At 36.8% G+C, this 15,967-nt stretch overlaps 1 protein-coding gene across 1 annotated transcript in view; it reads right to left on the bottom strand.

Annotated features, from left to right (window-relative positions):
- kpna6 (karyopherin alpha 6 (importin alpha 7)) overlaps positions 1–15,516 on the bottom strand; it is a 29,313-nt gene extending 13,797 nt beyond the window's left edge. Inside the window, exons 1-9 of the mRNA XM_079830233.1 lie at positions 15,399–15,516; positions 7,528–7,661; positions 6,017–6,112; positions 5,712–5,811; positions 5,539–5,633; positions 5,302–5,433; positions 5,113–5,201; positions 4,877–4,976; positions 3,474–3,637 (exon numbers count right to left, since the gene is read on the bottom strand). Coding sequence (XP_079686359.1) covers positions 3,474–3,637; positions 4,877–4,976; positions 5,113–5,201; positions 5,302–5,433; positions 5,539–5,633; positions 5,712–5,811; positions 6,017–6,112; positions 7,528–7,661; positions 15,399–15,402 — 914 coding nt within the window. The 5' untranslated portion in view covers positions 15,403–15,516. The remainder of the gene's footprint in view (positions 1–3,473; positions 3,638–4,876; positions 4,977–5,112; positions 5,202–5,301; positions 5,434–5,538; positions 5,634–5,711; positions 5,812–6,016; positions 6,113–7,527; positions 7,662–15,398) is intronic.
- Between the last annotated feature and the right edge of the window lie 451 nt (positions 15,517–15,967).

Here is a 15,967-nt window from a genome sequence, read left to right as displayed (position 1 = left end):
TAGTTCACCCAAAAACAAAAATTTGATGTTTTTCTGCTTACCCCTAAGGCATCCAAGATGTAGGTGTCTTTGTTTCTTCAATAGAACACAAATGAAGATTTTTAACTCCAACCGTTGCTGTGTGTCACTCATTTAATCCATGTCAATGGGGTCTAATTCTATTAGAGTAAAAAAAAACATGGACTGAGTTTCTCTCAGAAACCGATCGTTTCGTGTCTTAAGACATCAATGTGTCGTCACGAGCCGCAGGGTTTAATTTGAAGTTGTCTGTCCATGTTTTTTTTACTCTAATAGAATTAGACCCCATTGACGAGCATTATATGAGTGACACACAGCAACGGTTGGAGTTAAAAATCTTCATTTGTGTTCTACTGAAGAAACGAAGACACCTACATCTTGGATGCCTTAGGGGTAAGCAGAAAAACATCAATTTTCGTTTTTGGGTGAACTATCCCTTTAATAAGCAGTAAATGAGGAGAAAGAGGTAAATATGTAAAAAGTGTTATCAAACTTTTTAAAGGGGTCATATAATGCCATTTTTGTACAAGTTAATATGATTCTTTAGTGTCTAAATGGAAAGTTTGTAATATACTTTAATTAAAAATTATCATTAGTATTGTAAGAAAACAAATTTTACCTGGTCAAAAAAAGCTCTGTTTTCAGCAAGCCATTTCAGTGCACGTGACTTTAAATGATAATGAGCTTTGCTCACCCCATCCCCTCTGTTCTGTGGGGCGTTCGACACAACACACGTGGAGTGTTGCCTTGACAACTGTTGAGGGTCTATTTTGGATTAAGAATGGCAACGGGAGTCTCTGAGTGGAACCGTATCAATTTGAACCGGAGCCGGAACAAGATGACGGCCCCAACGAAGTTCCACAATTAAGGTTTCTGATGTTTATACCGTTTCTGAATGGTTGGTTAACGTAATGTCACTTTGATCTATCTTTGTACTGGCAGGGTAGCGTAGTGAGATACGAATGCTATGTGTTTACTGATGTATACGTTAGTTCATTGACCGATTGTAGTAGGGGTGTAACGATTTGCCCAAAAATAAAAACCTCGATTAATTGAACATTTTACCTCAATTACGATTAATGAACGATCATTTTGCTTTTTTTGTTTTTGTTTTTTGCCCTCCTAAGGTTGAGTAAGTACACTGATAAGGTTTGTACTGTAAATATGTTCTACATATTTATGGTGGATTTTTTTTTCTAATGAAAGTGCATTTCTTTGTGATTTTAAAATACTTGAAGGAAACGGTTCACTTTCAGCAGTTATTGTCTATGGGGCAGATTTCTGTTTGTTGTACATCAGATACAGATACATTAGCACAGTAGGCCTACATTACATTTATCTGAATGCATTAATGAGAGAGTGATTGTGTGTGTGAATTACTCATACCGTCTCTATTCATTATGAAGCTGTGGTTTGTACTTCAAAGGTATTCGAATGTATGACTATAACGGTTTAGTTTCTAAGCTACTTTAGTGACTTTACTTTAGTCACAGGACAGCGTTGAGACTGCGTTTCTGCGCGCGATCTTCGCGTGATGTGCGAGCTTCTGTCTGAGTGTTCGTTTATAGTGTCACAATATATCAGGCATTAGTTCAACATAATACACATCTGATGGCCGAAACTCGCTTTAATGTTCAAACTGGCAGGGCTTAAACCACATACAAATGACAAGCTTTGTGAGGACGCAGGTGAAAGAGGTCTGCCTTCAGGGAGCACACGTTGTCAGAGACGCGACACGGCTCGGCTCTCTGTGTCACAGAAAAAAGCTGAGCACTGAACGGATACGTTTTCCGTATTGTTGTTTTTGAATAGTGCACAATCGCATTAAATGTTGAAACTGGCAAGCCTTTAAACGCATGTACTTGACAAACTTTATGAGCACGAAAGTGAAAGCGATCTGGCTTCAGGGCTTGCGCGCGCCGTCTGTGTGTGTGTGTGTGTGTGTGTGTGTGGTAGGCTATATGAAGAACGGCAATTAACTTACCTGTATAAACTGTAAAACATGCAGTTACTATAGTGATTCTGGGCATCTATAAACACAGATAGGCGCTCCTGCATCTCTCTGTGTGCCTGCAAACTGCACTTGATGTGACTGACAGGGCGGAGTCACGTGAAAACCGAAATAACCGACATGGGAAAAATACGTCGGTTAGAGGTTCTGAATGTCGGTTTCGGTTATTTTTCGATTAATCGTACAGCCCTAGATTGTAGTGCTACCACGTTAACTTTATCACCAGCGTACACAGTTTGTAATAACCATAACGCGTTGTTCATTATAAACGTGGGATTATGAATGATATTGAGAACGTCATACATAGAAAGCATGCCGTAATGTAACTAACCCTGTAAATTTTAGCCGCATTCATCGTGAAGCGTGCAAGCGATTTGCAAAGATTAATATAAAGGTTAATAAAACGTTACACTCACTTCTTCTGGAGGTGCAGCAGGAACACGAATAGTTGGTACCGATCCTTTTTTCAGGAGCAGCTTCTTAGCAAAACCTGCTTTATACGGACCCTCGTTTATAAAGCAGTCTGGTGAGAAATGATTCGCGCAAACATGAAAGCATTGACGTTGATCGGGGGGAATATATCCCTTCGAAAACAAAACTCAGCCAATGCGTCTTCAGCGTTTCGGATTTAAGAACATCAAAATGACTGCTGTGTTCGTTATTACACCCAAGAACAGAACACCACAATCGATTAGAAGCCATTCCGCTCCAGCGTATCAACAATGGAGGACTATGATGACAGTTCGCTCAGGGCGGGTCTGTGTTGAAACGCTGCTGTCAATTAACAATCGTGGGAGGGGCGTCCGACAGTGTGAAGTCACACGGTCAGACGGCTCGATTTGAGACAGGGGAAAACATAAGGAGATTTAAAAAAAAAAAAAAACACAGGATGGCTTTTATCATTATAGGATGGTTGTGTACAGGCACTGCCAACACACATTTCCGTACAATCAACTTGTAAAAGTGCATGTACCATTATATGACCCCTTTAAATAAGAAATATGGTTTCTCATAAATAAATAAAAACTTTCTGCAATTGTAATCCTAAGCTTTTTTAAAAAAGTGAAATCTTAATAGATCCTACTTAGCTGTTTTTTTGTAATCTTTTGGACTTGAATATAGCATTTATGATGCTTTTTTGTGTTCTTTTTTTCCCCTCAAGCTTGACTGCTATTGTTTGAGAAAATGCTTTTGCTGTATAGAAAAATGCATGAATAATAATTTTCAAAACGTCTACTTTTGTTTTCCAGAGGTAGTCTTGTTATACTATCCTGTTTTTTTTTTTCATCAAATATGGTGGATTTATTCAAGTACACATCTTTCATTATGTCTTGCTGGATACTCAATTTCACTATAAAATACGTCATTATAGAACTGAGTAGCAGTTTCAAGTTGACTTTAAATATGACCTAGAAATGATAAATGTAGCTATCAGCTGACTCACATGAGCAGCTCCACCAGCCTCCTGCAGACCCCTGAATCAATAACTGCCTGGATCTTCTCATTGGGCCCATCAGAGAGATATGAGAGGGCCCAACAGGCATCAGCCAGCAGGTCTGAATCACTGCTGAACAAAAGACGGGACAGCACAGGCAGGCATGGAGACACCTACAAGAGAAAAAGAGGGCTTTCAATAGGAAATCCACAGATTAAGAGAAAACATGCCACCTAGCTTCAGAAATTATGGGGAAAAGGCAGAACCCTGAGTGCGCTGATATTAAAGGTGTGTGTGTGTGTGTGTCCTTTCATTTAATATGTAATATTTGAGATATTACTTAATGTATTGTACACTACCATTTAAAAGTTTGGGGTCAGTACATTTGTATGTTTTTCAAAGAAGTCTCACAAAGACTGCATTTCTTTGATCAATAATAATGGGAATTATTATTACAATTTAAAGTAGCTTTTCTATTTTAATGTATAATTAATATAATTGTAATTTACTCCTGGCAAAGACGAATTTTCAGCATCATACTCCAGTCTTCAGTGTCACATGAACCTTAAGAAATCCCAATATGCTGATCTGCTGCTTGAGAGACATTTCTGATTAAGAACGTTGAAAAAATATTTTTTGTGGAAACCGATTCTTTTTCAGGTTTCTTTGAAGAATAGAAAGCTCGAAAGAACAGCATTTATTTGAAATGGAAATCTTTTGTAACATTATAAAAGTCTTTACCATCACTTTTGATTTATCCTCACTCAATAAAAGTTTATAAAAAGTAAAAATTAAAATTACCGAACTGACCCCAAAAACATTTGAACCGCAGTGTATAAACTAGTGCTGGGCAATCGCCTCCAAAATAGTTTGTGTTAACATAATATATGATTGTGCGCTGTGCATAGTATAAATACACACAATCCATCATGTATACATTTAAGAAATATTTGCATGTATATACTGTATATATATTTATATAATTTATCTTGTATATAAATATAAAATTTTCCTTAAATAAATACATGCATTTGTGTAGTTAATCACATATATTATGTAAATACAAACTTTTATTTTGGATGTGATTAATTGATTGCCCTGCACTAGTCTAAACAATTATCTAATAATGCAAAATGCCATGTTGCATTCGAGTCAGTTCAGTAAGGTGTTTTGGGTAGTTTCCAGGATGTAATGGCTTGTTGGTAGGGCACGGTTCTGGTTTACTTTACTACTGGCTCTAGAACATATTAAAGAAACTGCTGAAACAATGGTATTGTTATTTTATTCTCGTATCACCTTGGTACCCATTTGCTGGTATTTCTGACACCTCTATCAGCCTGTAATGTGTCAAGCATCTTCTTAAACACAAGGGAAATAAGAGTGTCATCAAGGGTCAGAGAAGCAGTACATACCTTCTCAAAGTCTGGGGGTGGACTTTTGCCTCTGCAGAGGTTGGACAAGGCCCACACAGCATTCCTGGTCATTGTGAGACGAGTTGATTTGGTCAGCAGCCTGGGGAAAAAAAAATAGTACCATTAATAAAACAATCAATCCTTTAGCAAAAAAAATGTGTTTCTTCTGCAGAGAATGTTAAATTCACTGCTATGTCAGAAAATTACTAGTATTGTGGTCTCATGTATGCACTTACATCAGTAGCGGTGGAAGGATATTACAGTTTAGCACATAATCTCTGCACACAGCGCTGTCTCCCGCAATGTTCCCCAAAGCCCAAACAGCCTGTGACACAGAGATTCATTAATATACCCACATGGGATTCACACTCATTTAACATAAACAAAACAAGGTGACTTATCCCTTGTAACTTTATAACTCGCACCTGCTCCTGTACGTCTTCAAACTCAGAGTTGAGAAGCTCGATAAAGACCGGTACAGCACCAGCCTCAATCACAAACTTTGTTTGCTGAGATGTTCCAGATGCGATGTTGGTCAGTGCCCAAGCCGCCTCAAACTGAGAGAAGAAGAAGAAAAAAAAACAAACACACACACACATTCAAGGACCTGACTTTAGCATTTTCAACACAAAAAAACACACTTTTTTTTCATCAAATCTCACCTGTAATGTGCAATTTGTACTTTTCTGAAGGAACTCAACAAATCTATTCACAACTCCCTGTGTGCTTATCACCTCGTCAATAGGTGGGTTTGGTTCTGAAAAACACAAAGATGAATTAATTAAAACTCAGGCACTCTTTTAGGCAACTCCAGACATGTGATTGTGTAAGATACCTTTGGAAAGTAGTTTTCTGAACCTCTGTGTTGTGACCAGCTGTAGTTCAGGATCTTCTGAAAAGAGCATTTCAACCATGTCTCTTGTAATTACTCCATCCTAAAAAACACATAAGACAAACTTGGTCTAGATCAATGACCGTAATTTGTTTTCAGTCCAGGTTTGCAACTCTGAGAAGTCCAAATCAATGGTGCTTATTGAATTAAAGGGTCATAATGCACTACTAACAACAGTCCCAAAGTTACATCACCCTGTAAGTGATATAATGGGAGAAAGCAAACGGTGCATTTGGGTTTGAACTCACTGGGGCTGTGGTGGAGGAGACGTAGGAATCCATGAGAGGACTGTCAAACATTCCCCCTTCTTCACCCAGCAGCTCCACATTTCTCCTCTTAAACAGCTGTCAAGAGAAATAGAGAGTGTCAATGGTGCAAATTGCATCAATTGACGTGACAGTTAAAGTTAACATGAGACAGCACTCACAATCCATTTAAATTCTGTAACGTGATGCATTTCAGGGTGCAACAGGATAGTCAATAACAAAAAACATGTAGGATGGGACTTAAAGGGATAGTTCACCAAAACATTAAAATTCTGTCATCATTTACTCGCCCTCAAGTTGTTCCAAAGAAAGTTTGTAACAAAGCAGATAGAGCAACCATTGACTACCATAGTAGGGGAAAATAAATACTATGGTAGTCAATGGTTGCTCTATCTGCTTTGTTACAAACATTCTTCAAAATATCTTCTTTTGTGTTCAGCAGAACAAAGAAACTCATACAGGTTTGGAACAACTTGAGGGTGAGTAAATGACAATTTTCATTTTTGGGTGAACCATCCCTTTAATTTAATCCTCTGGGAACTGCTTGGATTGTGAAAAGAGCTTGAATAATTACAGCTATTTGGCCAATAACCTGATGAACTTGCATGATGTCAGCAAACAAATTGGAGAAAAAACTATTTTATAATTAGATTTAGGAGTTAATGCAAAAACTGCCTTAAGTAAAGTTTACATGTTTGCACACAATGTGTTATTTGAGTGTTGATTATTATATCTAAACATGAATATCAGCTGAATATAGGCTAATAGTTTGGGCTCTGTTGTTAACCTTTAATATTATAGTAATAATGTGCAAGTAAGGGCTCCCTATATAGTTTACAGCATTATCTTTAAGAAACTTTTAGTTATAATTTAATTCATTTAAGGACAGACAAAATGTTTTCAGTAAACCACTGTTTAATAAAAAATAAATAAAAAGCCATTTTTTTAAAACTGCTGTACCGAACCCGTACCGAACCGTTACTTCAAAACCGAGGTACGTACCGAACCGTCAGTTTTGTGTACCGTTACACCCCTAAAGAATACTGAAAAAATGTATCTGGTTTTCCACGTTGATGATGACAAATCAGCAAGTTAGAATGATTTCTGAAGGATCATGTGACACTGAAAGGGATAGTTCACCCAAAAATCGTGTCATCATTTACTCACCTCATCATTTGTTCCAAACCTCTGTATGACTTTCTTTCTTCTGTGGAATACCAACATTCGTTAAAATATCTTTTGTGACCAAACAGTTGATGGTAGCCATTGACTAAAATATATTTTGTGTTCAACAGAAGAAAGAAACTCATACAGGTTTGGAACAACTGAAGACTGGAGTAATGGTGCTGAAAATGATCTTATCACAGAAATGTATATTTTTTCAAATATATTTTGCAAATAGAAAAGTTATTTCCAAAAGAAAGAGAGAAAGCTCGAAAGAAAGAAACATAAAAAGAAATGAAACAGAACGAAACAAAAGAAAGAAAGGTCACCTGTTGCTCTCGTTTCTGTTTCCTCAGCTGAATGCCTTCCTCCTCTCTTCTTCGACGCATCTCATCCAGGTTAAGTGCTTTGTTCTTATAGCGGTTCATCCTGAAATTATCCTTCGCAGGACTTCCTGAAGGCTCTGCAGAGCAGGATGAGCCAGAAACATGTTACAGACATCTCCAAAGACAATTACATAACATAAATCAAATTTGCATTGATCTTTTGACTTATAAGAGGACTTTGAACCATTAAAACATCCTACAAGCTCCAAATAGGCTTGTTTGGATATTGTGGGATCGGTGACATCACACAGGCAAATGAATCCAGAGCAAAACATCAACAAATAGTTTTACATTATCGCACATTGGCCCCACCTACTGGCATTCAGTCACTTAATGGTTGACATTAGCCTACACTGTATGTGAGTGTTGCTTCAAAAGCAAATAGAACCCATCATAGTCACTAGCGTGAGTCATCTACACTCAGGGCTGGATTATCCATAGACGAGATTAAGCGAGTGCCCTGGGGCACCAATTGATTAAAATAATGACTAGACCTTTAAAATATTTTTCATGTTTTGTATATTTTATATATATATATATATATATTTTATATATAATTTAGCTGGAAGAGATGCAGATACAAAATGAACAGTTAATGATACAATATATACAGAGAGAATATAAAATATACGCATAAAGAATTGCGATTGGGTCAACTGACGCTATCGGTTCTGCTGTCGGTACTGGGGAAATTAAGAAAATGCACTTACTATTTATTATTGCTATATAGACGTTATCTTGCAAGTTTCTATAGGAGATAATATTAAACCATTTGTCTGTGATGCATTTTTGCTGTTCGCAATACAGTAGAGAGAGAGCTCTCTCACGTGGAGAGCGCACAACATGACAGTCCAACTTAATGAGTGACGATGGCCAAGAGAACTAAACAAAAGTTTAGTCTGGTTACACTTTAGGGCTGTGATATTAATCTCATTTTATTTTTGATTTTGATTTTTGGCTTCCAAGGATTATAAAAAGATGATATGAGGTACAACTATTATAAACTAGCCTAACTTCCTTTCCTTCACAGCAGTGCGCTGTAATTTCTCCAAACTTAATGTCCGATTTAGTGATGCTTTCTTTTCCCTGAAAGAATGTGAAACATATATTGGTTATACCATTTTCAGTTTTTAAATATTTCGAAATATTATTTACATTGATTTTTCAAACTTAAAGCACTATCGTATCGCATATCGCATTTTTCTTCAATATCGCACAGCACTAGTAAGTACACAAGTCAAAAAATATATATAACATGGTTCTAGTTGTTTTTGGAACAATTTGTTTTGGGATTTTTCCATTTAAAAATCTTACATATTGTGCCTTTAACGCCATTTGCGCATAAACATTTATGGGGCAGTGTCAGTTCATGTCAGATTCTGATGCTGATTTAAATGAGAGGCAAGCAGTTTTTGGAATTTAAGGATTTCCCCATTAAAATATACAGTCAGTGGTCTTGGATGCCTAAAATAGCTGCCCGGTGGCGTTGCATATATGGCCACCGAATGAGTGAACAGACTTTACTTGAAAGGGACTTTGATACTATCCATCCAGTAATATGCAAGATTAGCATTAACACTTTCCAAATATCCGTGCCTCACCTATAAAACAAAAGCAGTGTAAACCACTGGTACAACTGAAAATGGTTTATTTGTTTTGGCTACTTCCAGATTTAGTTTCTGACTTGAACATGTGGCATCACAGCTCAAATATAGGAGCTTCCTAAGATCACATGAAGGCAGAGTCAAGTGTAGCTGAAAATGTGCTGTCCACAAAATTTTGGCCATGCAGTATTTTTTATTGCATATATGAACTTACATTGGGGTCAGTAAGATTGTATTTTAAATACTTTTATTCAGAAAATATTAAATAAATTGAACAAAAGTGACAGTAAAGTAGGGATGGGCGATATGGACTTAAAAATGTATCCCGATATTTTCTAGTATTTATTGCGATAACGATATCAATGACGATAAATGTAGTATCATTCCCCATGTTTTTGGATACAAGTGAGAGCTGCATGCATTCTTGAGAGTCTCAGAAAAACAAACAATGATCTAAAGTAAAACGTACATGTCATCAAATAGGCTCCTATAATACATAAAACATTTTTTTTAAATTTATATATATATATATATCAGGGTTTTTCCTGCATTGAAAATTTTTTGGCGGCCGCCAAGACAAATTTTTGGCCCGCCAAAGCCTTATTTGATGAGTTATTGTGATTTATGAGTGTGAACTGCGCTCAAAAAACATTGACTTTTCTCTGACCAGCTGACATAAACATAAGTTTCAATAAACGGGAAAACATTATATTCTGTTATGAAGTGTATTCTGTATTGACAAATCTTTCGCGATGTTCTAACAGACGGGATTCGCACACAACGCGTCTGCTAATGTACGATTCGCGAACCAATGACTCCTTTGAATCGAATCATTTTAGCGACTGGTTAGAACAACTGATCCGTCCCACACTGAACGAACGAATCAGTTTATTCATTTACTCAGAACATCTGAAACGAGAACACAAGTGTGCTTACCCCATTTAGCAAGAGTGGATAGTAGGAATTAGTTTAATCATCCACAGTCATTCAGCTTATTTATGTTGACAATGTGCAGTGAAATATAATTTAGTGTAGACTGGAGTTAGGTGAGACCAGAACAAAGTTGTTAGCTAGCTGATAATTTTACAAAATTGTATATGGTAGAAAATTAGGCTATTTGTAATTTGTTTAATGCTACTTTTTAATATTGATATGATTATACCAAAACAATTATCAGAAAAAAGTGTAAAAAATGAGGATCAAAAGAAACAAACATCAAGGTAGAGATCATACATAATATCAGATGTCAAAATAAGCAAAAATTACAAACGGTTTCTTTGCATTTATTTTAAATGTATTGTCAGTATTGCGCTCACAGATCACGTGGGTAGGGTACTTTTTTACTGTGTGTGTGGATGACCATGTCTGTCAGACACCACCGAAGACCATTTTTGACCCAGGAAAAACCCTGTATGTATGCATGTATGCATGTATGCATGTATGTATGTATGCATGCATATATATATATATATATATATATATATATATATATATATAATTAATTAATTATTTTTTTATGTAAAATTCCACACCAGCCTTTTCAGAAATGGAAAAGTTGCAGATATAATTGTCTTCTGTAAAAGTGCAGGTAATGTTTAAATAGTGCAACTGTGCTAAAAAACATCACACAATACAAACAATAATAATTTTGAAATCAATGACAAGTTTTACATGTAAACCGATTCTGTATTTATTCATACACTCATGGTGCAAACAGTGGTAAAAATAGCAGAAACAGCAAAAGTAATTATCCCAAAAATGTCTTCAGATTACAAAAAGTTGAAAATAATGATTTAATGATAGAACTTCAGTAATTTGAGTTGATAAAATAATACCACGAATTCTTCTACTAATAAAAATAAACTGCACTAAGGAATAATGAGCTTCTGGGTTCATGAATATTAATCACGTTGTCAGCGCTCATTCTAACTGATTTGCTGAAATCAAAACAGGCACCGTAATAGGTGCACGCCAGCCAATGAGATTCCCGTTTGTGCATTCGTTTCTTCCTGTTCATGAAAGGCTGAATAATTCCAAATAAACGCCATTATTTTACAGGAAAATACAACAAAGGATATTGTTTACATGTAGCACGTCAATTCTGTGTGGTATAAGACTCTCTTGCTCTCTCTTTGAATGTGTGTGAAAAACACAGCGCGCCTCACACTGCGCATTCATTGAGATGATGAACTGAAATAGTGTGCTTTACCGATCGATTGAGACAGAGCGAATCTCTTAAGCGCTCAGTCCAAGTGCTCAGCAAGTGAAAATACATCTGTATGTACAGGTTCAGATTGCCCTCAGGTAGCCCCTCGTTTAGCTATGAACTCTTCCGCAGCTTCCGCTATAGTTGTTTTGGATCTGCACGTGAGATTCGGATTCAGTGCCGCCGCTCCCATTGCGTGGCGCTTAGGGCACCGAGTGCTGCGGGGGCACCACAAGACAATTCTCTCTCCAACCCCCGTTCAGCTATACAAAGCGATGAATGCAGCCACTGCGGCCATCATAAAGTAATAACTCTTAGGGCATCAAGAGACGGCCAGCGGTGGCACGGTGCGGATGGGTCGCGCCATCAACTAGGCTTTATCGTTATTATCGCGGGAAGACAAATTCTTATCGTGGGGAGAATTTTTACCGGTATATCGCAAACGATAAGATAACGCCCATCCCTACAGTAAAGACATTTATAATGATTTCCAAATCAAATGTTCTTTTCACAAAAATATTAAGCAGCAGCTGCTTTTAACATAGACAAAATAAATGTTTCTTGAGCACCAAATCAGCATGAACTGTAGTAATATTTCAAAATACTATACTGTTTTTACTACATTTATGATCAAATAATTGCAGCATTTTAGATTTTTAAAAAAATCTTACCAACCCCAACCTGAATGACAGTGCATAAAACAAACTTCAATTGGTGTGCCATCTGCACGTGTTGTCAATAACAAGACTAAAATGGATGTAGAAGTGCGTAGCTTATTAAAACCTTCCTTTTTCAAAATATAACAATGACTGCTGGAGGAATTGTTCAGCAGTCTCAGCAGCTCTCCAGCTTCATTACTCACTTTGGTCTGTTTGTGCTGAGCACAACACACTTGAACAGAGCCACCCGGAGTCAGTGAGCAAAACCACTTTTATTGAGGGTGCCTAAACACTGTTTGCATGAGCAAGCAGCTAAAGCAGCCTGTCTCAGCATTTGTGTGGCACTGAGAGCAGAGGAGGCTACGAATGATGACTGGCTAATGCTACCGAACGAACATCAGGGTGCTAACAAACAAAGTGCCTGAGGGTACGGTTGCTGATCTTGGATGCGCTCCCATCCTTTCTGTAAGATCTTATTGTAGTGACTCAAAGGAGAAAAATAAGCCAAAAATCAGCATTGGCACCACGTGAAGACCGCCATAACCTTCAGTCAGAAAATCTGCAGTTCTGAAACAGAACTTCCACAAGTATCAGCTTGACTGCTGTTCAGACAGAGTCTCCCTGATCATGGGTGAGGTTTTGGGTGAGGCCTTCTTCCCAACATATGGAAGATGTCATTTCTATTGAGCTCCTCGGGAGCAATATAGGCGTGGCTTTAAAGAAAATTGTTCACCCAAAAATGACATTCGTCATCATTCACTGTTGTTCCAAACCCATATGAGAGCAAGAACTTTTTGAAGGCAAGTCTCTTATGCTCATCAAGATTGAACTTAATACAAATACATTAAAAAAACATTAATATAGTAAAATAATAAATCTTTAATATATTAATATATAAATCTTCATTTTTTTTTGTAATTTCTGATGGCAAAGCCTGAATTTTTAGCAATTTCAGAAAAAATACTAATATGCTGATTTGGTCCTCAAGAAACAAGCAACATCTTGTGTTGCTTAATATTTTTGAGGATTCTTTGATGAATTATTTGAAAAAGAAATATTTTCTAAGAAGAACACATTTCTTTACTGTCACTTTTTTAAAATTAATTTAACACATGCTTGCAGAGTAAAAGTATTAATTTAATTCACCCAAACATAAAAAAAAACATACCAACCCTTACTATTTTGACTTTTGAGGCTTAATGCTATAGAATAATCGTAATTAATAATCACAATTACAATTTCAAGGGAATAATCGACAGTTATGATTTTTGTCATAATCGTGCAGCCCCAAGTAACGGGCTGCTTTCCCCCCCCAATCTTACTATAATAAATGGCCTGTAGGACCTTCAGCTTCCAAGAGAACACAAAATCATAACCAGAACATTGAGTCATGATTCAAGAACTTGATCAGTCAGATTAGCAAATGAATCATTCAGGACAGATCATTGAAAAGAACAAAAGAATGTTTTGGTCATAAATCAGACATCACTAAGTCTGTTATGAACATGAGAGCAATGACAGATGTCAATGATTTGACTAACTCATAACTCGTCTGTTCCTCAAAAAAGGCTAACATGCAGCTTCAAAACACTTGGAATATAGTGTCTAAATCATATGGACCACTTTTCACTTTTTCCAGGATATTCTTCTGCCCCATGGAAGAAAGGAATGAATTAATATTTTGATGAGCTATTCCTTTAAGAAGGGAAAGAACATCATAATGACTCTAACAAATTTAGATGGGACGACATGCAGGCTGTGGCTCAACCTGACTCAAGCACTCCATGACATAGTTACCCATCACATGGGCCTCACAAATAGCAGTGTGGGCTGGGCCCCTGTCACAGAACTATTTTAAAGGAGCTTGTTTGCTATGGCTTAAAGACACATCACTAGGGACAGACAGCAGACAGGCTCAGGGTATCCAAAGGTTAACTTGTAAATGGTGCTCCAAAAGGAGTTTTTGTACCAAGACCAGTATAAAATACTTTCAGGACTCGACAATAAGGACTGCATGATGGCCTGAGGCCAGCATGAAAAGCACTGGTCCAACTGGGTTTATCATTTTGCATATGCTTTTACATCTTGTCAATTTAAACATTCAAGTAATTTTTCATCAATTTTTAAAAACGCAAGAAATTAATTTGGTACTTGCAAGCTGTCTGAAGCCTCTCAGACAGTTCAAGAGAACCAAATTGATTTATCTTTCACGGTAGAACAAACAATTACATAAAATTATGTTAAAATACCCATCTTGGCCAGTATCATCATAAACAGTCTGTTATGTCTTAAGTGAATGTAAAAAAAAACATGGTATTGCTTGTAATTTGTCTTTAATAGTGTTTGAACTTTACATTAGTTTAGTAGTTTTTACTATGGTATCGAAATTGAGAACTTTTTAGAATTCAAGGTGAAAAAAATTGGTGTGCAAACTGAAATGTGCCACGGTGTGTGAAAACCTCTAAATCACCATGGAAAATCTGCTAAATATCACATTGATTTCCACTGTGATGATTCTTTGAAATAGTAGCCTAAAAGGCCAGAAAAAGCAAGTCAGGTACTGGGTCTCTGACATCCTATTTGACCATCCTGTCTGGTCTCATTCCTGTCCCAACCTCTTCCTCCCTTCAAACAACCCATTCAACAGTATTCTCTAAAGCTGGGGACGGGGTCCGAGTAATGTTTAATAGACATGCATCATCATGAGTGATGTTTTATTGTTCCTGACAACCTTGCCAAAGGGGTTACAACAAGAAACATTTTACCTCACTGAATGTAAGTAAATGGGCTATGACTAAACATCTGATAATCAGATTTTAAACAGAAACTATCAGGGTTGGTCACATGTTACAGCTGACTGGTGAACTCGCTGACATTGTAGATCAGTTGTTAGGGTGTTTAACCCAGTCAGCTGTCTACCTACCTAGACAGTATTCATGTGAACCATGACAGTTTACTGGGTTCTTCAACGTATAATGTTGGAGCGTTTCCTCTTCAGCAACTGTAGGACTCAAACATGAGACGATTTCACAACATCTGAAGGAACATGCTGAACATGACCAAGCGTTTACACCGGCGAAGATTCAAAACCGCGTTCCACTTTAGTCAACTAAGAATACATCTCACAAGCGAAGTTCGAAACGCGTTTTAGCTTCAAATATTTGCTCTCAGGTTCACTAATAAACCTATAGGTCGAGTACAGCAATGTGCTAAGCTAACTGCCGTTTACACTAATGCTTTAACTGACATGATGTAGCTTCTCTCGGATTTTCAGCTACAGATTTGCTCCCTAAAAACCACGAACAGAACTAACTCATCAAAAAACAGTATAGGTTGAATACTTACCCATCGTAGTTTCTTAACTGATTTACGACTTGATGCTTGGTAATATCAACGCTGTAATCTTAACACTCTCCTTGTCTTCCAGAATTTGCTTCTCACAAACAATATGTCGGTGATCTACGGAGAGCAGAAGGAGACAAACTTAATGACAGCGTTTCCAATTTGTGTCCTACGAAACACCGAGCAAAATGCGAGAATAGTCCATGTAAAAAGAGACAAATAACCATATAGTCTATAAATATTATAGAATATAGAATATTTTTTATATTTACTATATAATTACACGTTATGGAAAATATTATCTATAAATAGCCTAATATTTGTCGCTGAACTTTGTTAAGCTTGCCAATACACAAATACTGTCAACAAATATGGGAAAGCATACCGGTATATTGTTTTATTATTTTGAGCATATTAACACAAAACACAACACAAGACATAGAGCCTATATTCAGTTCTACTAGCCTAAAGAAAATGTAAACATAAATCGTGTGCATAAAGCCTATAATCATAATAAGAATAAAAAAAATAGCATACTTCTCGGTTATGATATGTAATAATATATTATCTTA

The sequence above is a fragment of the Gobio gobio genome (assembly GCF_949357685.1).
Source record: "Gobio gobio genome assembly, chromosome: 11".
NCBI classification, from domain to species: Eukaryota; Metazoa; Chordata; class Actinopteri; order Cypriniformes; family Gobionidae; genus Gobio; species Gobio gobio.
Note: the sequence above shows the minus strand (reverse complement) of the source record. Positions and strands in the feature narration are given on the sequence as shown.